The sequence below is a fragment of the Sorex araneus genome, chromosome X (assembly GCF_027595985.1).
Source record: "Sorex araneus isolate mSorAra2 chromosome X, mSorAra2.pri, whole genome shotgun sequence".
NCBI classification, from domain to species: domain Eukaryota; kingdom Metazoa; phylum Chordata; class Mammalia; order Eulipotyphla; family Soricidae; genus Sorex; species Sorex araneus.
Genome location: NC_073313.1, coordinates 239,641,561 through 239,665,683, shown reverse-complemented (window position 1 = coordinate 239,665,683; position 24,123 = coordinate 239,641,561). Strand labels below are relative to the sequence as shown.

The window sequence follows — 24,123 nt, the reverse complement described above, 5'->3', positions numbered from 1 at the left end:
TAAATATTAAAAGCAATTTTAATCTTCAGATGTAAGAAGAAATTGGAAGCAAATTAAGGAATGTGGTACATTGTGTACAGCTCAACTAAAGTGTGGAGCTGATTAATGAGGAAATCTTGGTAAATGCACCCTCTTTGCACCATCCTTTTCTTTCTTTTAAGATGGTAGTGAGGCCCTTCCAGTGGTGCTTGAAGATTCAGAAGCCTCTTCCTGCAATTCTTGGCCTGGTTCAATTGGCCTGTTGCCTCAGGGGTAGGACCAAGCATTGCAATGCTGCTTGAGCTATCTCCCTTGGTCCCACACCATTATTTTTATCAGATATTTGGGTAAATTGTGAGGGGATGCTTCTCAATTGTGTGTGGCATGATGCACAAAGGGCATACAAAAATAATAAGATGAATGACAGTTTCCTCTTACTTATATTTGATAGGTTTAAACAATGTTACAATGAATAAAGACCAAAGTTTGATTTATGTAACTTCTGCAATTGTAGGTCCAGGTTCAAAAAAAAAATAGTAAAATAGATTAGAACATAAAGCTTAAAATTTCTGCCACGGTGTTCATTGATTAGTTAAAAATCAATATGATCTCAAACTACATTCATAGAAAGAGCATCCTTCAATCATTACAATCTTTAGTTTTCTATTTATTATTCTACATGATGCTAGGTACTGATCATGGGAAGTAATATTGCATTGTCTTGTGCTGAATTGACTTGCCTTGATCTCTGTATCTTATTTGAAGGTTTGTGCCATGGGAAATTCAAGATGCTTAACTCCAGAAAATATGACATTATATTTATATATATTATTATGTAACATAAATTATACAATATAAAATTATATAGCAACAATTATATACCATGTTTTAATTATTTTATATTCACATATAATATATGACATATTATATATGAATTATATATATTACAAATATATATTTTTATATGTTCCCAATTACTTAGGAGTAATAATTTCTCAATAATCCAAATTTTGTTCAACTTTGTTTCCAGGAAAGTATTAGACTCCCAGCTGATTAAAATATTGGCACCATGCAAATTGTTTTCACCAGAAATATTACATGAGAGTTTCTCTTTTAATAAAAGAGGAAAAGAAGTCCTTTATTTAAAAAGAGACTATTTTGCTAATAAAACTTTGCCTGTTATCACCTGGTCTCAGGAAGGATGGAAACACATACCGTCTAGTTGTTCAAGTATGGGCAAAGGATGGAGGTGATGGATGAATGAAAAGGAGGTGGTGAACTTCCCAGTGACTATCACAAACACAACACTTTGGTGCAGAGTGCTGTGTAGAACAGCCCTTTGAGAATGTTGTTTTGATGTTTGACATCTAAAATAATTTGTTGACTTTATTCTGAGATCTCATCTTAAGGATGTTCTTTAAACTTCAATTATGATAAAAAAAAAATACATTGCAGAACCAGACTACAATTTCACCTGAATGTCACATTGAAAGTTTGAGGACTGGCTTTCAGAGACACCTACTTTGGATTATAGTCCAAATAAATGCAATCCATCTTTGTGATGTAAATTAGGAGACTCGAACATTGAAGCTTGTCACATTTTCTACTAGAGAGCTGATTTATACAAATTCCACAAATACGACAATGGCGCTGATCAAAGAATTACAGTGTACCTTAGTCACCTAACTTGAACTTATTGTCCATAAGGAGGCAAACCCTTGGTGTTGTTAAGCAAAGGAGGCTACTCAGTTCATTTTTAAACCAACAAACAACTAGATCCAGGAGAATATTCATGAATTACATCCTTGATACTTCCTTGTAGACTTGGATAGGTGTCGGGATTTCTGTCTGAATGATAAGGGATTTATGATGAATCGTATCTAGAAAAAATGATTAATGAAGCTAATACTTGAAGTTAAAGAGGTGGCAATCTTGCAGAAATTCCCACCAGATGCCAACAAAAAAACAGCAGTATACTATAAGACATAGTAGAATAGTAGAACACTGTTTAATACAATGGTAAAACCCAGTTGAGCTCATTCTCCAAAGACTGGTCCCCAAACAAAGGCAAGAGCTCAGTTTTACAGACTTTCTGATAGGGATGGGACATTTGGAGACAACTGGCAGGAAAGGGCAGAGCGGAAATTCTCAAACACATTATTTTGGGGATAATTTCCTTATTTCCCTTATTCTCAGGGAGAATGGGGGTCTTTTTCCTCATCAGTAAAGGTGTGCTGTCAAGAGGAGAACTTATATGGGACCTTTCCAAAACACCTGTAAAGTTAATGAAATTCTTACTTATATTCTTTGTTCATGAGACACAAAGGGCATCTGTGGTTGGTGGATAAAAGCATAATTCAGAGTTCATCATCATAACGGTGCAGGCTTCTCCTGCATTTTTTTTTTTGAGCACCCAAAATCCTCTGTCTAGAGCTTTCATTACTGAGTAGGCTCTTATCACTTCAGTTCACTCTAACCTGTCCTCTTTGCAGACTCCTTAAAAAACAGCTAAACCGATGCAGAAACAAGATGCAAATAATGTGTGCCTCCCAGGAAGAAACAAGCTACAGATTTGAAACAAAGATTCTTGAACTCAAAACCAACCAGGAGAGTCTGTGGACCAAATTACAGAAAATGGGACAGGATCTACAGGTATAAAACATGGGAGGCTGGTCATCTGGACCATCTAACCAAGACTGATTCCTGCAAAGGGAATCTGACCTGAACTTCCTGGCCAGAGAAGGGCTGAATCTTGAAATGTAGTGCACCTCACTTTGACTGTAGAGAATTTTAAACATTTGGTGTCAGCATACCTTTTACACCTTTTTTTTTTTGAGGATACCAAAGAATTTTGAGGATTGTATCTAATACTATTTACCATAATAAAAATTAATTTAAGAAGTACTTATAAAAGGTATTTAGTAACTAACAAAAGTAATAAAGCCATTCAATATAAAACATCACCAGAGAGGCTAAAATAATACAGCAAACTTAATTTGAATGTGACAGATTTGAAAACCAGAAGGCATAAACTTTGGTCTTATCCCAAACTGTGTCCACAATGGGATCTTTGTATACAGGGGAAGGAGGCGAATGGGGAAAAAATGTAAAGGGAAGAAGAATAAAATAGCAGAACCCAAGATCAGTTATAGATTCCATTTCTCATTATTCATTGAATTTTAATCAAAATTGCCTTGGTTGCTATAGAGAGTAGAAGGAAAAATATCTGTATGCAATTTTCAAAAATGCTGTATTTTACTAGAAACTGGTTCTTGTAGATCAAATAAATTGATTTTGTTTTTTTTTTGACCCACACTAACCGTGCTCAAGGGTCACTCCTTACAGGTAGCTTGAGGCTCAGGTACAAAATAAAGTCAATTCAGTCAGTCTAAATATTTCCTTTAACATAATATTTTAAATATCTCTCTGTATACATTGATGCATACATCTGTACATACTTTTAAAAATAGCACTATTTCAGTTTTTGCAACTACCTGATTTATTCAAGATGTATTTTCACAACTGCTGTTTCCCATTTTTATTGAGTGGCTGTGATTTACAATACCATTAATGATAGCTTCATGCATACATTATTCCTACAGCACACCCACCACTAGGGCATCCACTTCACTCCACCAATGTCTAAAGGAACCCTCTTAGTCCTCATTACTTGCCCAGGGTAAATTCTGTTCTGTAGACCAACCCTTGTTCTGTTGCTTTTTGTCACTTGTTGTTCCCTTGTTTCTTTATATCCCACATATGAGAGATCATTCTGTATCTGTCCTTTACCTTCTATATGACATCATTCAATATGATACCTTCTAGCTCCACCCACATAGTGGCAAATTGCATGATTTCATCTTAGAGTTGAACTGTATATATGTACCACGGTTTCTTCAAATTCCTTGTGAAGGTTAAAATCTGAGTTGTTCCAACATTTTCTAAGTTGACATTTATTAACAATATGAAATAAAAGAGAAAATATTATATTAAACTGTAGGATTTAAATTTAATGCATTCATTTTGCATTTTTGATAAATATTAATTTCAAAAAATAAATAAGGTCTTCTTTATTCAGGCAATGTTGCAGCCACTGTATTCGTCACCTTCCTGTCAAAGTATAGTTTCCAAGAGTGATGATGAAAAAGGTGGAAGACATTTGAAAAAAGATTCTTCCCAGATAAGAAATAGTTCTGTGGGTGGTTCAGAAAAGAAATCTCTTCCTTATTCTACACTGATTAACAGAAGTCACCAAAGTCAAACAAATATAGAATATGCTCTACTAAATGCAAACTTCCCAGAGGCCTCTTTTCAGCCGAGGTCAACACAAACTACCAAAGTACAAAACCAAGCAGAAAAGACTTGGAATGAAGCCATTAGTGTCCTACCACGTTCCCATGAAGGACTGTCACAGACCACCCATCAAACTACTGCTGCTGACATAAACAACAGTCCTGCTTTGACACCTGTGGAAAGAAAAGAAACAATTCACAATCAGGAGGGAAAGGATGAATTGGAGGAAGAAGAACTTCATCAACTATTATCAAAACTTACAGATGCCTTCACTCTAGACATGCCTTCAGGTAAGTTTTTCACAATTAATAGAGATAACAATGTCTAGGAATTTAAACTTTTTTTTCTTTTTTTGGTTTTTGGGCCACACTCAGTGATACTCAGGGAGTACTCCTGGCCTTGTGCTCAGGGGTCACTCCTGGTAGAGCTCAGTGGACCAAATGTGGTGTCAGGAATGAAACCCAGATTGACCACACACAAGGAAAGCACCTTACCCACTGTACTATCACTCCACCCCAGGAGTTCGGCCTTTGAAAGAAAACACTGATTTTATAACATTGGTCCAACAACCGCAAGATCATCTAGTCACCGTGAGAGTTGTGAATCTTTTGAAGTATTTCTGAACATGATTTATAGAGTCATTGTAAATATTAAAGTGATAAAGTTTCATGCTTAATTTTTTGTTTTGTTTTGTTATTGTAGTGACTATAGTCAGTAAGCCTAAAACATAACTGAACAGCCTGATGTTGCCATTTTATTTACTTATTTTTATTTAACTAAGGAGTATTGGAGGGCCATACTTGGTAGTGCATAAGAGTTTCTCCTGCTTCTGTGCTCAGGGAATACTCCCGACTCTGGGCTCAGAGGTCCAGAAGTGGTGCCAGGGTTGCCTGATGCAAAGCTAGGTTTTTACTACATGCAAAACAAGCACCTTAACCTCCGTCTATACTATCTCTCCAGGTGTTAATGTTGCCATATTTAAATAGGGGTGTTTAACGATGGCTTCTATTGAGAAGTTATCTGTTAAGGTCTTAAAATTTTATATTTTATTTAGAATTTATATTTTTCAAATGTTACTATCTTTTTCATGAACTATGATTTATTCCTAAACTCTAAAGGCTGTTGTTTGCTATAGTAATTTTCTGCTTTAGAGTGGCATTGTCTTATTTATAGATCATGTTATCATTTTACATATCCATTTCTTTTTTTAATAGTCTAATATGATTTATGTTGGATATAAAGATATGATAAGATGAAAGGTAATAATTATTGTGTAATAACCATCTGAAGTAGATGAGTATTTAACATATAGCAGAGTTTTTGTATTAGTTTTCTAGAGCTTACATAACAAAACGCTCCAGACTGGGTCATTAAGTTTATTCTTTCACAGTCTTGGATGTAGAAATTCATGCTTAAGTTGTTACTTACTACCATTGGATCAACGGAGGTCTCTCAGTTTGTAAATAGCTGTCTTCTTTTATCTTCACACCATCCTTTCTCCATTTATATTCAACACAAATTTCTCATCTTATAATGATGTCAGTCTAATTGAATTTTATTCCATTCATATAAATTTATGTATTTATTTTAGTTAAATGAATTACTATCTATGAATAGTCACATATTCTGATGGACAGTGGCTAAAACTTTAATATATTAATTGAATGGAGACAAAGAAATGTAACAGTTGGTGAGTTATAAAATGGGCAGATAATGTCAGTTGTATATACAGCTTGAGTGAAGTCATTATTTAATGATTCTGAAAATCTCCATTGTTGATGGATTTGGAAGTATAATTCTTGTTTGTGGAAAGAATGTCGCAAAGATGCCGGAAGTGTGCTCAAACTGCATGAAACTAGACAAAATAAGAATTTCTTGGGCATCATTCTTAGACTGATATAAGGTTACAATAACCATATTTCCACTTAAACTTCATCTGGGTCATCATGAGTATTCAAAGTCAAGTCAATATTTATTTGACATTTTAGAAAATTTCTAATAAAATGTGGCTTTTATTGTAAGAAACATTTTTATATTTTTATTCTATTTTTGTTTCTGTTTTTGTTTCCCCAGAGGAGCTTATGAAAGCTACTTCATTTCTAAAGCACTGTATTAGATCAGACTTAAAAATGTAGGAGAAATGTACACATTTCAGATTTCTACTAGACTAGGTCTACTACAAATATTTGAAAGACAAAATCCAAATATTGTGTGCCTTTTAATGCTGCAACTAAAAGATTCGTACATATTTTATGTGATTTTATCAAGGTTTCCCTTTCTTTTTTGTAACCTTACAAAAAAGTGATGATTGTTTGCTCTAGTAGGAAACAATGAGAAAAGCTAGAAAAAACAAGACATGGGGCCATAATATTTAAAATTCTGATTTAACATAGGAAGCATGAATTTTTCTGAGAGACATCCAACTGGTCTTAAAACAACAACTGATATTGCTGCTACTGATATACACAAGCTAGGACTCAAGAGAGAGACCATAGTACAGGGTAGATATTCAGTACATATTGGTTTGCTTAACTAGTTATTTTTTATAATGGTTGCAAATTTAAGTATTTTATCTGTCCAGAAGTATATTGTAGAATAGATTACATAATTCCTTTAAACCTCTATGCGCCTCTCTCTGGTAGACTCCTGATTTATTTGTAGAACAGATAGGTAATTTTTCTCCTTCCTGCCGTACCCTTCACCTGGTGCCAGAAGTTGAACCCAGATGTAAGGCAAGTGTTTTACCACTGAACACAGGACTAAATGATGTTTTTATTATATGCAAGTGAATTATTTGCTAATTGTAATTTCCTTTAAATTGTCAATTTCGCAAGTATTTCTAACATCTCATTAGGCCAATGCATATGTTCTATGCTACTTTAATCCCCATCTATATTGAATTACAAGTATAACAAGTAGTGTGCCACCTTTTAATTGTGTGACTTTGACTCTTTTTAACATGTCAAGAGACTAGAACTTAAAAAATAATAACAAGACAATTTTTTAAAAGCTACCCTAGACTATAGCAATAGTACAGGAGGTAAGGTATTCCAATCTTGCACTGCATATAATTTTTAGAGCACTGCCAGGGGTCACTCTTGAGCACCAAGCTAGAAATAACACTTGAGAACTTCCAGGTATGGCCCCAGGACACAAAGAAAACTACCATAGAATAAGCAAGTCTTTCCTATTGAACTATAAACTGAGAAACAAATGTTCTAAAATAAGTTTGCCTCTAAACAAACTTTTTTGTAACAATAAAATACTATTTGTTCAAAGTCTTTTTGGTTCCAGGGTAATATTTGAGAATCTACAGAGTGGAAAAGACATGAAACCTCTCCTTCTAGGTTCAACAGAAAAAAAAAACACAGAAAAAAATACAGATGGAGCCTCAATATAAATCCTGTAACTACAATGTATCACACTGTATCACTGTCATCCTGTTGTTCATCATTTACTGGAGTGGGCACCAGTAACGTCTCCATTTATCCCAGCCCTGAGATTTTAGCAGCATCTCCTTACTTGTCTTTCTCCATGATTGGAGGTTCTTTCAGAGTCAGGGGAATGAGACCTGTTATTGTTACTGTTTTTGGCATATCGAATATGCCACGCGGAGCTTGACAGCCTCTTCTATTTTGGCAGGATACTCTAGGTAGCTTGCTGGGCTCTCCAAGAGGCATATATATATATATATATATGTGTGTGTGTGTGTGTATATATATATATATTTCCATTTATGATGATGTGTCAGTCCAGGAATATGTTCACTCATGTGAGGCTCAGCCCAAGCGTGTGGAAAGCAGCCTGGAGTGTGGCAGTGATTCGATAGAGGAGGTCGGCTGCTGGGACTGGGTCCCTTGGGGCAGGGAGGGTCTCACCCACTCTGCTCTGGGGCACCCCAAGTGAAAACAGCCTGGCTAGGAGAAGCAGCTGTGAGTTTTGGAGAGTGGCCAATGAGGAGATTATCTGGCGCTGACAGGAGGTGGCTTTTGGGTGTGACCCCTGGGTCACCAGAGATTGGGGAAGCAGGCAGAGGATCTCTGCTCTTGGGTCCCATTGAGCCCAGTGTCCAAGATCACAAAGTTCCACATTTCCTGGGTTCCGTGGGACTTCATTCATGTGTGAGGCTTGGCTGTAGCATGTGGAAAGTGGCCTGGAGCATGGTGGCAATTGAGTAGTGGAGGTCGACTACGGAGGCAGGGCTTGGTCCCTTGGGGTGGGGAGGGCTCTCACCTGGGGTGCCCCGAGTGAAAACAGCCTGGCAAGGAGTCCAGTGGCATGGTCTTACAGGCCTCATTTTATGCTCCCTTCCGGGAGAAGCAGCCGTGAGTTCTGCAGGGTACAATGTACAACTTATAAACAGAGCACGTTTCATGTTTCATTTCCTATGACCTTATTTTTATTAATTATGTTATTATGTGTCAATTATACAAGTTCATTTATGCTCTAAAGTTTAGGGAAAACACCTGTTTTCTCAAAGGTAACTGTTGTTGACTCACTAATAGTGAGTTCTCCTTCAAACTTTGTTTTTGAGTTACATCCAGCTATTCTCAGGACTTACTCCTGGCTCTGTGATCAGGAATCAGTTGGTCAGGGATCAGGACATAGGCAAGACAAGAGCCCTACCTACCCACTGAACCATCTCTCCAGTCCATTATTTCAAGCAATTTTTCTCTATGTGTATGTCTGTCTTTACCGTTAAACAGAATCCCTAAGGTGGAATCAACAAGCAGTCTGTTGTAACACTCTAGTGATGCTGATAGACAATAAAGACCACTACTCAACTATTGGCTTTTTAGAGGCTCATTTGTTGGCTGGGAGTCAATTCAGCAATTTAAACAATCTTAATTGGATTGTAACATCATTGAGAACCCACAACGTGGTCGGGTTAACAATTGATTGATCATGGTAAATAGTATCATGTCCTTTGAGCATGGCAAATAGAATCATGTCCTTTGCTCTCCATCTTAGAGAAAGAGTCTTGTCATCATCAAGTGAGGAGGAATGATTCTGTTTTGTCTCTGTGCTACATCTTTATCAAGATCGGTTCAAGATCCATGTATGCATTCTCTCTGAAAGCTTCTCCCATTTGCTGATTTCAGGTCTGCAGTCTTCAGTGAACATGGATCTATATCATGGAGCTGAGCTGGTGTGTGGGGCCTTCTCTATGCTTGTTGATCAAATCACTTTGCCCAACTTGAAATGAAGAGGAAACTAGGTTAAAAGGCTCCTTGCAATAATGATGAAGCATATTTTCATAATTTTACTGCGAACACTATACCTTCTACCCTGCTCCTCTGATTGTATTTTATAAAGCATGAATCTTGCATGGCCCTCTGAACACTGCCAGGAATAAGTGCAGAGCCAGGAGTAAGCCCTGAGCGCTGCCACACCAAAGAAGAAATTCAGGTTTTCAGTCTCCCTTCTCATGTGTCTCCATTCTTTACTTCAGAAAATAGCCTTGGGAGTTAGAGGTGGTAGAAGAATATTTTAAAAAAGAGACAGTCTCGAGACCCTCTGCTTGTACAGACCATGATCCAAGAGGTCTTCTAACCCATTTTGGCACCCAGAGCGGCTTCTTATAGACATGCATCTGGAATGTGAGCTGTACTATGACTATGTGCAGCCCGGGGAGGGATTTTCCCTTTCCACCGTGTTTTTCTTCGTGGAAAATGGCGGCGGCGGCATCATCCACGTGGCGAGAGCCACCCCCTAAGACTTGCACCCAGAGGTAGGAACTTTGCAATGCTGTGGCTCATAGGCGATCATGGGATAGGGGCGATACCAGCACGCCCTCGGCCCAGATAAGATCCAGAGCTGCTGCTCGAGAAACAGACCCTCTGCTCGTACAGACTATGATCCAAGACGTCTTCTAACCCATTTTGGCACCCAGAGTGGCTTCTTACAGACATGCACTGGACTGTGAACTGAACTAAAATATCAGAAATCCAAAATCAATGTGAGCTCATAGAATCTTCATTCTCAGCAATGAAAAAAATTATTAAATGATGCCTTTTCAGCAGGTCTGATTGTTGGGGGAAAATTCCAAACAATAATAGTGAGTTCTCTATTGAAATATTGAATGTATTCAAAGTATAGAGAATAAAATGAAGATCATTAGCTACTTAGGTGGGGGCTGGGTGGGAGGGGGGTATATTGGGGTTCTTGGTGGTAGAACATGTGCACTGGTGAAGGGATGAGGGTTCAATCATTGTATGACTGAGACTTAAACCTGAAAGCTTTGTATTTTTTTTCTTTTTCTCACGGTGATTCAATATAATAAAATTTTTTTCTTAATTTTTTAAATTAATTTATTCTTTTATTGAATCACCATGTGGGAAGTTACAAAGCTTTCAGGTTTAAGTCTCAGTTAAACAATGCTAGAACACCCATCCCTTCACCTGTGCACATATTCCACCACCAAGAATCACAGTATACCTCCCCCCTTCTCCCCACTTCCCCAGCCCCCCACCCCGCATGTGTAACTGGTAAATTTCACTTTACTTTCACTTTACTTTGATTACATTCAATATTTCAACAAAAAACTCACTATTATTGATTTGGAGTTTCTCCCCCCTAAAGTCGATCTGCTGAAAAGAAAGCATTTGATAATTTGTTTTCCATTGCCGAGAATGAAGAGATATGAGGTTGAGAGGCCGCACTAGCAGCCGCACGGTTTTGGATTTCTGTATTTTAGTATTTTAGTAACTAAGTCCAGAGAAATATCTGTCAGAAATTGCAACATTGTAAGCTTGTACCTCTCAGCTACTTTATATTCCACATATGAGTGCAATCTTTCTATGTCTGTCTCATTCTTTCTGACTCATTTCACTCAGCATGATACTTTCCATGTTGATCCATTTATAGGCAAATTTCATGACTTCATGTTTTCTGACAGCTAGTTGTATTCCATTGTATAGATATACCAGAGTTTCTTTAGCCAGTCATCTGTTTTTGGGCACTCTGGTTTTTTCCTCAATATAATAAAATTTCAAAAAATTAAAAAAAAAAGAGACAGTCTTGAGGTATGTTGAGTTAGTTATTCATCTCTGAATATTTGATATTAGTTACATGAATTCTAGGCAATGATTTTCTATAAGTATTTAAATTACTGAATTGATGATCTATTTTTTTGTGTGAATGTTTCTGTTCAAAGACTGGTTGGGTAAGAACTAAAAATCAATCACATGTACACGATTATGTGCAAGAAGAACTGGGTGAAATAGAATAAACTGTAAACCATGTATACCCTTCATCTAGTTTTCTTCAATGGTAGCAACTGGTATAACTCTAGTAAAATAACTATTATTTTTTTTACAACTGTGTATGGGTAAATAATTATTTCAAAATTAATTTATTTTTAAATATGAACATTTCTGAACTTTGTAAATGTGGCCAGATTACCTTTGTGCTGCCTTCTCTGTATGCTTGATTAAAGTTAGATCCTTATCCATGTCCAAATACATAGTTAATACTTTTTTATTGTTAGAATATTACTTTCCATAAACATATATAAACAAAGTATATATTTATATAAACAAACTCATTTAACCCACATAGCAAATCTTGAAACTGGCTATTTCATCTGATGAAAAATCACTGGCATTAAGGGGATTAGTAAAAGGGCTGGGGAGGCATCTCAGTTCAGTGGCCAGAATTTGAACCCCGGCATCATATGGCTCTGGAGACAGTCATGGGGGGTTTGACCTTAAACAGTCCCTGACTCTATTTACTACCTAGCTCCCTGGGAGGCATAGCTCAATAGCCTTCACCTCAGCACCAAATTTCTCAACCCAGATAGCTGAGAATCTAGAGAGAGTTTCCTGCCACCTGAGCACTGCCTGGGGGGGAGGCCCTAAAAAAATCATTAAATCATCTAATCATTTGCCCAATACTGATACAGTTGAGATTTGAACCCAGCTAGGTTTTCAATAAACAATTTTATAATTCCCAAGTTAAGTCAAAAATTTTGCTGTGAAACCCATTATATTTAGAGAGACCCAGGTGTGCATTTATATAATCTATAATTTCTATTCTATTTCAAGAATTAAATCATGTCTAATTAACTATGATTTGGGCTAGGTCCAATTAAACATAATTATGACTATTCTATACCATCCTAAAATTTTTGAATTTGCTTTTCAGCCTATCAGTAATTTTTTCTTTTAATTTTAATGCTCAGTATACTTACTATTCGTACTTATCTCAGACACTTTACACATTGAAAAGCAGGCCCAGAAAATTCCTTACTTAGAATAGGGACCAAATCTTGTCTATTGCCTTTTCAATAGACTGGCTAAAATTGTGACCTACGTGTGTTTATTACATTGGCTAAAGTTTATTTTTCTTTTAAAGATAAAAGAAGACTATACTGTGACTTCTGAGTATGATCTAGTTCAAATTTCAGTGTTGGTAAACAAAGTTTGGAACATAGTCATGCTCATTACTTTATATTTTGCATTTGGTAGTTTTATTATACAAGATAGAATTGATTACCAGCAACAGAAACCATAGGATTCACATCGCATATATTAACTATTATTGGAAATTCACATTATGCCGTACCATGGTGAATTGTTATTTATACTGCAATCATCCAAATATCAAAATGGTAGGTGCAATTACATTACAATAACACCAGCTGATGCAAAGGTGTGAGTAACAGTGACTTGTGTTATCAGAATATGCAGACTTATGAAAGGCAAGGGTGTGTGAGTGGCCCTGCCTAAGTTAAAATTAACAGGTGGTCCTGGAAATACACCTCTGAAATATGGTACTAATTGGGCAAGATTTGAAATACTTTCTGGACTTCACCCATTATTGTGAATTGGTCCTGACTTCTCTAGTGAGGACCAGTTGGGACCTTAACTCAGAAAAACAAAATTCCCTCCCTTTTCACAAGGAAGACCTGAGCAGGAACTCTGTCACTAGCCTGTCTACCCAAGCATCCTCTGTCTTAAGAGGTTTGTGTCCCCATCCCCACCCTGTACTGCTAATAGGATCTGATGCTTGTATTGTAATGGTGACTCCTCCCAATAATATCATATTGTAGTTATGTGCAATTGGCTTGACAAATTTCCTACTTAGAGTAGAAGTCAACACTGTTGTGATATGAACCTGATACTATAGTGGGGGGCAGAATCTTCTAAAAGCGGAAAAGTGGCATTTTTTTAAAACTGTAAGAATGACCGAGTGTGATAACATTCATCCTTAAAAAATATAAAGAGTACACTCTTGTAAACCAGTATCACCTCGGTTATAAAGATTTAAATGAGCTTATGTCACAGTTCTTAACGATATGATAAAAGGAGCATGAAAGTAAAATTGTGAGCCCATGTAGAAATGTGACTCATATTCTTTCTCTCTCACACACACTCTCTCTCTCTCATCTCTTTCTCTCATATCTCTTTTTTAGCCTAAGATGGGTCCCAAATCCTCTGTACAAACACTAGCTGAGGTTTCCTTTGGGCCTGGGAAAAATGTGAAATTAAGTAATTAATAGTATATCAACCTTCAAACTCATTATTAGTTATTGATTACAATTGTTAGATTAATTGTAGAGGAGAGAGAGAAGAGAGTGATTAGAGAGGAAAAAATAGCATTGTGTATAGAATTTATAAACAAAATTGCTATTTAAACTTCTCTGCTTTGAATCTCATTCAGTCTGAAAATCTTGAAGAGAAAGCATGTTTATGATTTTTTTCTTGTAATACTGTTTATTTTACTTTTATTTTGCTTTTACAAGGAAATTGTAACCAATTAGGGGCTAGATCTATAGCACATCGGGTAGGGCATTTGCCTTGCATGAGACTGACCTGGGTTCGATTCCAAGCATCTCATATGGAATTACTCCTGAGCACCGCCAGGAGTAACCCCTGAGGATCGCCGGGTATGACTCCAAAAAAGAAACAAACAAGAAAATGTGTAACCAATTATAAAATTTTAATATTAAGCAAATAGAAAATAGGCTAATCAGAAAACAATTTATGCTTTCTGATATTATATTAGAATTTATATTATTGTTCATTGTAAAATTGAATTAAAAGACTAATATGATTATTGAGGTTGAGAGTTTTTATTAAATGTGCTTCTTTTAGAAGAATACTTTGTCTACAAGATGGTTTTTGTTGTTTTTGTTGTTTATTTTTTACTTGATTTAACATTCAAAAATGTTCTTTGAAACAAATTTTAGGCATCACTCCCAGTCACTTATAAGCAACAAATATAATCCCTTATGTGCTTTTTGCAAAAGCAATCCAGTGGTTAATGATTTGGAAGTCACGCGGTATGTTCAAGTTAAATGTGACATTGTAGTTCATTAACAAACATACAAAGATAAATTATCAAAATGAATGCAAAGAATCTGAGTGGCCTAATTTCATACTCATTTTCAGAAGCTGTCTGACTCTTGGCAAGAGTGGGATGACCTGACAGTAATATCACCGTTTGGAATGAATATAAGAGCAGATTGAAATAATGAAACTAATTACTCTGTAAAAATGTGGCTTACAATTTGCCTCTGGACAGGCCCACCATTTCAAGTAAATAAAAGATCAGCAATCAAGGAATATATATATATGTTTAATGTAATAGGTAAGTTAGCTCGAGGTTAGATTCATTTTCTCTTTATTTCCAGGTCACGTGTCACCTTTATGATGAACTTAGACCCACTTCTGCGCTCACGCATGCTTATCAAATCTTGAATCAACTCTTTCTTCTTTAAGAAAGGAGTTCTTAGCTTCTGTGAATATGCACCTGAAAAATAAAAAAATAAGAAAGATGGGAACTAGTAATCATGGGGACACCAAATTATTTTCACATTAATTAAATAATCAGTTCACTGTTATTTTTAAACACGAATTTGCTATTTAAAAATAGTTTGGTTTTCACTGTCCTCTTCTCTTTGGGAGTTATCAGTTTTCTCTTTATAAATCTCTCCTTTTTCTTCCAGGCTCTCTCTCCTTTGGCATAATGTATGAAAAGTTAGTAGTAAAGTTTGGGCTAACCCCTTCACATCTTCCAAATATTTAATTATACAGTTAATTAACTATGTATTTCTAGACTAAAGAGCAATTATCTTTTGAATCTTTATTTCAAATGGTAAATCTCTATCCCTTTACAAAATTTATTATATTTCTGGACCATCTTTGTTCCTTTCCTGATGATCATTATCTTTAACAAAACACAGTATCCAAGCCATCATTCAATTCCATAAACCAGTAGTTGGGGTAGAGCTTTACCATAAGTAAATGGATTCCTCTCAGACTTTTTTTGTGTATAAAATCACAGAACATTAAAATAAAAAATCTGGAGAGACTTTCTGAGTCATCTAATTGTTCTGATCTTCCTTTTTTTTTTCAAAAAGAAACAAAGAAACTGTGACATTTTAGACATAATATCTCCTTGATTCAAAATCCTCTTTTGCTATACTTATATAATTCAAATAAAAAGCATCATTTTTGATCTGTAAGTAATTATTTATGTCAAACATTAGAATACATAAAATAAAATAGTCACTCCTGCTACTTATATAGCAATGTAAGTTCAAGTTTGCAGGTCAGCTAAATCAATAGCAACTCTGCAGTAAGATGATGTAAATAGTTTCCAAAGGCAAAGCTAAATCTACTCTTTTTTAAGAAGAAAGAAATTTCATGTTGAGAAGTATATAGTCTCAAACTATTCTGAGAGCCTTGTTATAAGTAAGAAAACTAAAAATAATCTTAGAGGAAAGATTATTTGCATATGTAAATATGCACATGTAGTCTTATAACATTATTATTATGCTCATCTGAATTTATATAGGTGATTAAAACAAGTACAAACTACAAAAAAATATTGGTAGTAATTTGAGTTCAATAGTTAAATATAATGAGAACAAGAAAAAATCCTACAGACCACCTTCTGCTGTGAAATAAAGAATTATTTTGTTTTTTTTTTGTTTTGTTGCTGTTTTGGAGCCATACATAGCTGTGCTCAGGAGTTATTCCTAGGTTTACACTCAGGAATCACTCCTGGTGGTGCTCAGGAGATCATATGAGATGCCCGGAATCGAACCTAGATGGGCACCATGCAAGGCAAGCACCTTAACCTCTGTCCTATCTCTCTGGCCTTGCAAGTTCTTTTTATTGCTATGTCTGGAGTCTTTGTTCAAAATATTTTGAAGTACAGAATGATAGTACAGTGGGTAAAGTACTTGCTTATATGCAGCCAACACAGGTTCAATCCGCAGAAGTGAGCCCTGAGCACAAAGCCAGGGATGTGGCCCAAACATAACAACAACAGAAAGTTTGGGGAAAATGTTGGTAGCAATATCTAAAGACAATAATTTTATATTTCAATTTCAGTAGTGAAACAGCTGAAACATTTCCTCTATACAGGAGAATTGGTTTAAGTTTCAATAATACTTTCCATAATAAAAAATAATACATGTGTTTATAAATAGTAATATCTGATTATTTTGCTTTTATAGATTAGCAAATCAGAAGAATTTTTGTCACTAGGGCTCAAAAACACTGAAGTTTTTCTTTATTGGCTTGGAAAAGGTTTGGGTTAGTATTACTACTGTGAATTGCTATTTTATTAGAAACATTACAGGAATCTAGTCTCAATTCTCAATCTAATCTCAATTCTCACAATAAATTTTACAACTGCAAAACTGAATTATGCTGGGAATTGGGGTTCATAATGGAAACACCTGAAATTTGGTGGTGGGAAGGTGTAATGGTGGTGGAATTGGTGTTTGAATATTAAATATAATCAGATATTGTGAACTACCTTATAAGATAAGAATTTTAAACTGAATTATGCTTCAATTTTCCACTGTTCTTAAATATTTCTAAAAAATGTTTTCACCTAAATAACCTTTGCTACAAGTTTTGCATGCTCATTGGCCAAAATGACAGGAAGAATAAAATATGATTGAATAAGTCTAAGGTATCATACTGTCATCCTCCACCCAAGGGCTCATTAAAACTCACGATAATCCTCCAAAGAATATTTTTTCTAGTTTTGCTCTCAGAGAAGACTATATTTGAATATGATATTTATTTAGAGCTGGAGAGAGTGTACAGAGTGAGACAGTTGCCTTGTAGACAGCCAAACAGGGTTTGATGCCTGCATATATATGGTCCTCCGAGCACAACCTCTAAGCAAAGTGCCAAGAGTAAGCCCTGAGCACTGCTGGGTATAGCTTCCAAACCAGTTTATGTGCCCATATGCATATTTTAAGCAAAATTTTTTATATTCATAAAAAATTCCAAATTAGTAAAATTTAATCACTCAGCTTTCTAGAAGTTAATTGCTTGTTTGAAATTTGTTAAGTAAGAAGACATGGGTGAGAGAAAGGTAACAGAGGCAGTGAGCAGGGGCCCTGGACCCATGGGCAGTAAAGCTGTGGTATATCTTTATATTCAAACACAGAACAACAAAACTGAGAGCATGAGATCCAAACTACAGCAACACATTTAAAAATGTGCCTGTCAAGGGGGCTAGAGATGGGGGGTTGGAGGAGAAATTGGAACATTGGTGGAGGGAAAGTGACAATGGTGATTGGATTGATGTTGAAATAATGTATGCCTGAAACTCAACTACAAATAACTTTGTAAATCACTATGCCTTAATAATTTTTTTCAATCAACAAGGGGTTGATTTTCAAGGTAAACAATTTTATACCATTTATTTCATCTACAAAGTACATCTCAAAGAGCCATTTCATTTGCACGTTAGCAGTGGTTTTCTTATTTTAAAGAATATAAAGACTTGTGTGTTCTGAATGTTTCAGAAATGTTCAGGAATATATGTCTCAGGGCTTATATTCAAATATTTCCAAATCCTAACAACTAATTACAAAGTTGTGATAGCCAAAGTTGAAGACAATGTTTTTAAAAAGTGATCATTTGGGGGGTATCCAATACCTTTATGTGGTATTTTGGTAATCATACTTTTTTTCAACCTGTCCTTTTTGGATCTACTCCATCTTTTACTGCTATTTATATGAAGAATGAGGTTAATGACTATGTGAATATCAACCACTACCATGAAATACAAAAAGTGCTATCTATCTACCTATCACGTATGCTTTTTGAGTTCACCTCTGAGAGGAATATTTAAGACAAAGTAGACCTCTAAAGCTTTTCACTCTTCCTCATGATTCAACACATTCATGCTTGATTGACCCTTTCAAAATACAGGGGATCTGGGATTGGCCACCTCGTTTTCTCACTGTGTGCTGTGGATATACATCTGAAATCTTCTTTCCTTCTCCTGCCAGTTGCCTCCGTCCTAATCCGTGGTTCCTGGAGAGGATACAGTCTATGTAAATGTCCCAGAAGAGTTGGGCTAGGTTCCAAAACAGTGCTCCATGCTGCATATTCTCAGATGACTTTAGGTAGATCATAAATTCCCAGAAACCTGAAACTGTGTTAGAAATTCGAGGCTTCTGCATTTTAAGGAGGAGTGCAGAAGAATATTCCCAGCACTGAGGATCAGCTTGATTAAGAGTCAGCAGATTTATTTGGCTGTCACATAGCAGTGGTGATACATAGAACATTCCCACTATGATCAGAGAATAGTTGAGGCTCAAGGGGTGGTTAATGCCTCTTCTGTGCCCAGGATTGGCCATCGTCCTGAAATGCATAGGAGGGAAAGGCCATGAGTATGTGTGCTCAATTCCTTACAAAAACGAAAAAAAAGGAAAAAAAAGTAACTATGCCTTTAAGAACTTTGGCACTTGCCAAGAAAACACACCATGGTTCTAAACAAGAAAATCTTATCCTGCCTCCCATATATCAAGCTCCATTCTAACTAAAATAACTTCTTACAGAATCAAGTGGTGTAGAACAAAAATACTTATATTAAGAAGCACTACAAAGATGTGTGACTTTGTAAAATAGTTAAATTTGCTTTTTCCTAGTAGCAGTGTAGCACTCCTTTTTCCAAGAACAGAAGAATACTATTTAAAAAACAATTTAGTGAAAATCAAAAATGTTTGTATGTCATTCATTTATAGTATATTAAACCTAACCTAAATCAAGGAACTAATAATTTGAATGTATTTGTCTTTCTATTTAAATAACAATTTCTTAAAAATATATAAGAATTGTAAAGTGTTTCAGATACAAATCAATTCAATATAATGTAGTAAAAATGTAGGAACAAAAGAATTTATATTCATCCCATTAGAGTAAAATCAACAGGCATTTTACAAACACCTAAAAGTGTTTTACAGTTCTGACAATTTTAAAAGAATAATGCTTTAAAATACTCTATCAAGAAGAATAAACAGGAGGCTTTGCAGATCATTTTCTATGGGAAATACCATGAAGCATTTCCCAAAGCTTCATGGTATTAGTAATGGCAAACAAAACATGGTTCATGATCATTTATTCACATAGAAGTAATTGATGATACTCTTAAGATGGACTCTCCATATTCACAACAGCAAGGCTATATACAATATCTATAATTGTTCTTAACACATAGGCACTTGAAATTACAGTAATCACTACATATTTGTATAGTAGTCTCCAAAGGTAATAGTGTTATCAACATATTCAAACCCAGAATTAAAATATTTTCTTGCTATTAACAAAATCATTCAAGTGTTTTGACTCCTAAGGTCTGCTGCTGCCAAAAAACACAAGACATCCACAATCCACTCTAAAATTATTTTGTCACTTATTAAGTGGCTTATTTAGGCCCCTCTGAATATTTCAGAAACTCATTGAATATACAGTTCCTACTTCAAACAGGTAAGTTGAGATGCAAAGTACTTTTTTAAATGTTTTCTTTATATTTAAAATAATTTATACTTTATATTTTTCTTTAAAAAATTTATGTTCAATGTGTCTTTTTCTGAAAGTCAGGAACTCAGAAGGTTGTTTTTCCTTAGAAGACAAGTTTAAGCTATCAGTGCTGAATTTATTAGAAGGCAGGGGGCGGGACGCTGTCCGCGGTGCTGATGTCGAGGATGCTTGAGATTCCCTGTTTGCTTTCGCCACGCAGCTCACACAGGCTTCTTTAGGTTCCCTTGACCTTGGATTCCTCTGTGCTCCACGGTCTGGCCCCCCACTCCTATGCTTGTAAGCTATTTCCCCACACCCCTATCCCGGCACTCAGTCCGGGTCTCCGAAGGGCGCCCCTCTGCACTTACCTGTGCCCAGCTCTCTAGAGAAAAGCTCTGGTGAGTGGAAAGAAAATGCTCCTTCGGCTCCGGAGCAAGTGAGTGACTGTCCCCAGCTTCAGCGTCCTGAAGCCTCTATGGTGCCCCCCTTTAAGCCGTGGGAGTGTTCGTTGCCTCTTCTAGTCTACGTCAAAGCGCCTGCAAACTGCAGTCACCTCTCGCCCCCACGTCCATCGCCAGCTCCCTCCTCTGCTCTTAATTCCTCCTCCCTCGGAAATCGCCACTCCAGGAAACCAGCGCACACAGTCTTGACCCAGACTAGCACACACTTTCCGTCGGGAGGAATCCCGCGGTTTGACTTCCCGGTCCTCCCTCGGGAGGCGTGACGCTCTACCAGTAACTGAAAAGTTGTGACCTAGCCCCGTGCCAAGCGAGGAGAGAGTTGGAATCCAGTCTCCCCATTTGTGTATCAGAGCTCTGAGAAGGGGGAGATGTGCAAAAGGACTCCTGGCTCGGATCAAAGACGGAAATGGGTGAGCTCCTAGCGGTCAGTAAGAAATAAATTGCTTCCACAAGGCATCTTGAAGGGACCTGGCCCTCCCTGCTGGAGGGAGGTGCTGGAGGTGACTGGCTCCACTGGAGAGGATACCTTGAAATAAGGATGTGGTCGGGAAAGTGGCACTTCTGCAAGTTGATTAGGTGCAGAGTCCTTCTTATGACCCATCCTCAGAGTCTCTCATTAGGACAACCTCCAGAAGTTGGGGTGCTCTGGCATCACTATAGTGCTCCTGGGTTCCCTCTGCTCTCTGAAAAAGGAAACACCTGAGATTCCCTTTGATTCTCAATTCAAGGTTGATAATCTTATCCTGAGCAAGACACCAGTCTCCTAACAAAGTTCCAGTCCAGTGGAGACAACCCAGCCCAGGGCAGGGACCTGAGCAAATACCATACCTTTCTTGTTTTACAGGTTTTGCACCCTCCCTACTTACACTCACACACACATCACACTCAAAACACCTTAAAGTAAAAAAGCACCTGTAGTTTCCATTAACTAATTTGTGTCTCTTAGAGGGCTACAGGGAAAAACCCACTCTTACAGGAAGGATTTAACAAAGAGAGGGAGAAACTGTCTCCAACGAAAGTCATTAGAAGCAAGAAATCTTGAGAGGATTTCTGAGGGGCTCTGGTCTTTTCCTCTCTGCTCTGAAACTGGATAGGATGTGCTTACTTCGTTATTCAGTCTCAGTAGAACTAGGAATTCAAGACCCATCTTATATATACCTACTAAGGACATGGCAATGGGATCTAAGTAAAGCTGAATCTCTTGAGAAGGACATGAGGGGCAGAAGGCATTCTAGCAGCGTGTGAACACAGGGACAGACATCAGCACTGGAGAGTCTGGAGGAAGGGAAACCAGTGTGCAGAAGGCTCAGGCATTTGGAGGAGGTGATAAGAGAAGTTGAAAGGAGAATTACACAGTTGCTTGGGGCCAGCAAGCTTCTCATTCCAATGGAGAAATCTGCCTGAGTAAAGGCAAGAAGAGCATTCAAGCAACTTTTTGGCTCCAGAAAAAGCAAAAGGAAGAAAGGAAATGTTAAGAAAAAAGGGAATTTAGAAAGAGAGTAAAAAGGAAATTGTCTACCATAAAGATAGGGGAGGGGTGGGGGGTGGGGCGGGGTGGCAGGATAGATACTGGGGACATTGGTGGTGGAAAATGTATACTGGTGGAGGGATAGGTGTTCAATCACTATATGAATGAAACTCAGTCATAAAAGCTTTGTAACTATCTCATGATGGTTCGATTATACATATATATATAAATATATATTAGTTACAAAAGAAAGAAGGGAGAAAAGTAGAGATGTAAGTATTTAATTCTTGGTTTTAATATATTGATAGTACTATTACCTTTAAAAAGTACTGTATAAATATATAGTGCTTACTGTAATTTCAAATGCCTATGTGTCAAGTACATTTATAGATATTGTACATAAAGAAGGAACAAAATCAAGTGCCTGCATAGAGTTTACATTCCAGTGTGTGTGATTTATGTTTTAATTTTTAAATTATATACATATGTGTGTGCAATTATTTGTCCCTTAGTTTCTATATAATTAATGTTTTATATCTAGGTATCAGAAAAATCATGCAATTTGCTAACTAAATTAAAAGTAGTGTCATATATGAGTGAATAAAGAGAGTTTATACTTCAGAAGCCTGAGGGGAAAAATGTATGTGTAATGTATCTGTTGTGATAAGATAAATGAAAGGTCATCAGGAGAAAGTTAAGCAGGATTAGAAAAAAAAGATGATGGAGAAAAACTATTTTACAGAGGATACTAAGAAACCTTTTCTAATAAGGAGGCATTTGAATAAAGTTCCATTCTAAAGTGAAAGCAAGAGACCGGCCTATACAAATGAAAGAATGAATGGTCTGGTGGGGCATTGTACAAGTATAGAATTCATGTGCTGTAAGAATTTTTTTCCAGGTACAGTAGTATAGTATACTATATAGACATAGTAGTAGATTAAAAAAAAGATGTTTAGAAATCCAATCTGGCTGCTGGGCATAGGATGGGGGTGGGGAGGGAGCAAGGGCAAAGTCAGGGAGCCAGTGAGGAACTGTTTCAGTATCTAGACTCAATATTGCGGTAGACAAGGGGAGCAGCAGGAGAATCAGGAAAAGTGATAAGACTCTAACTTTATTTCATGGCAGAAAAATCTAGAACATTTTCATCAACTGATTATAAAGTGCAAAAAATGAGATAAACATGGACTCAAGTTTTAGTGCCTAAGTAACCCTTACAAATAGTCTAAAGAGAGTTCAGTACAATCAAGACAAACTAAGTTTTGACTGACTTTCTCAGTGGAACTAAGAAATAGACTTTCCAGGGCTCCTGGAGTACTGCTAGCGAGAATTTTGTATATTGGGAGTTTTGATTTAACAGTAGCAGAGAGAGAAAACTGAAAAATATTGAGAAAAGGACATCAAATTTGAATTTTTAAGATATTGTTAGAAATGATTGCCATCCAAATGAAGATGCTGAATAAGCAAGATTAGGTGGTAGGAACTAAAGACAAACAAGGGATACACCACTAAAGAATATTAGGTTTGGAGGCTGGAGTAATAATATAGAGGGTAGGGCATTTGCTGTGCACACAGCTGATCTGGGTTTGATCCCTGGCATCCTAAATGGTCCCCTGAGCACAGCCAGGAGTATTTCTTGAGTGCAGAGCCAGGAGTAACCCATAACCCGAGAGCATTGCTGGGTGTGGCCCCCAAAACAAAACAGTGCAAAAAATAATAGGTTTGATGTTTTTATACCTTAAGATAAAGAGACCTTCATAGGAAAGTAGGAAAAGAGGATAACACAGTAGCCTGATGACAGGACCTGGGAAATACCAACACTTAAGAAACAAAATTAAGAGGGGCCAAGAGAGTGTTAAGTCAGAAGCAAATGAGATGGACAGTTTCACAGAGGGAAGAAAGTAACTTCATTGCACAAATAGACTAAAGAAGATTCAATAAAAATTAAGACACAGAATCAATGGATCTATTATTAAAAATAGTTGGTGGCCAAGGGTTCCCAGAGCATTGCTGAGCAAGCATTTCTGGAAGTGACATCACCTCCCCCCCTCCCACCATAAGCTTTTACAATAGCTTGTACAGAAAAATAGGTCATCGAGGCACTTATTCCTCTGAGTGTTAGCCTAAGGAAAAGTTGTACTGG

At 36.6% G+C, this 24,123-nt stretch overlaps 2 protein-coding genes across 2 annotated transcripts in view; one reads left to right on the top strand and one right to left on the bottom strand.

Annotated features, from left to right (window-relative positions):
* The window catches only part of DYTN (dystrotelin), a 61,302-nt gene extending 51,824 nt beyond the window's left edge, over positions 1 to 9,478 (top strand). The window contains exons 13-15 of the mRNA XM_012933434.2: positions 2,472 to 2,631; positions 4,058 to 4,562; positions 9,375 to 9,478. Coding sequence (XP_012788888.2) covers positions 2,472 to 2,631; positions 4,058 to 4,562; positions 9,375 to 9,478 — 769 coding nt within the window. The remainder of the gene's footprint in view (positions 1 to 2,471; positions 2,632 to 4,057; positions 4,563 to 9,374) is intronic.
* Positions 9,479 to 14,887: 5,409 nt separating this feature from the next.
* FAM237A (family with sequence similarity 237 member A) lies at positions 14,888 to 18,892 on the bottom strand. The gene is made up of 2 exons (XM_012933803.1): positions 18,481 to 18,892; positions 14,888 to 15,027 (listed from the first exon to the last, which is right to left on the bottom strand). Exons 1-2 carry the CDS (start codon positions 18,890 to 18,892, stop codon positions 14,888 to 14,890), a joined length of 552 nt encoding a protein of 183 aa, XP_012789257.1.
* Positions 18,893 to 24,123: the final 5,231 nt, after the last annotated feature.

Bases quoted from the DNA above. Each gene is read 5' to 3' on its own strand.
- FAM237A (XM_012933803.1), bottom strand. From the start codon at position 18,892: ATGGCCAATCCTGGGCACAGAAGAGGCATTAACCACCCCTTGAGCCTC. The intron at 15,028-18,480 runs GTGGCCAATCCC...TTTATTTTTCAG, and splicing joins GCACACAGTGAGAAAACGAG to GTGCATATTCACAGAAGCTA.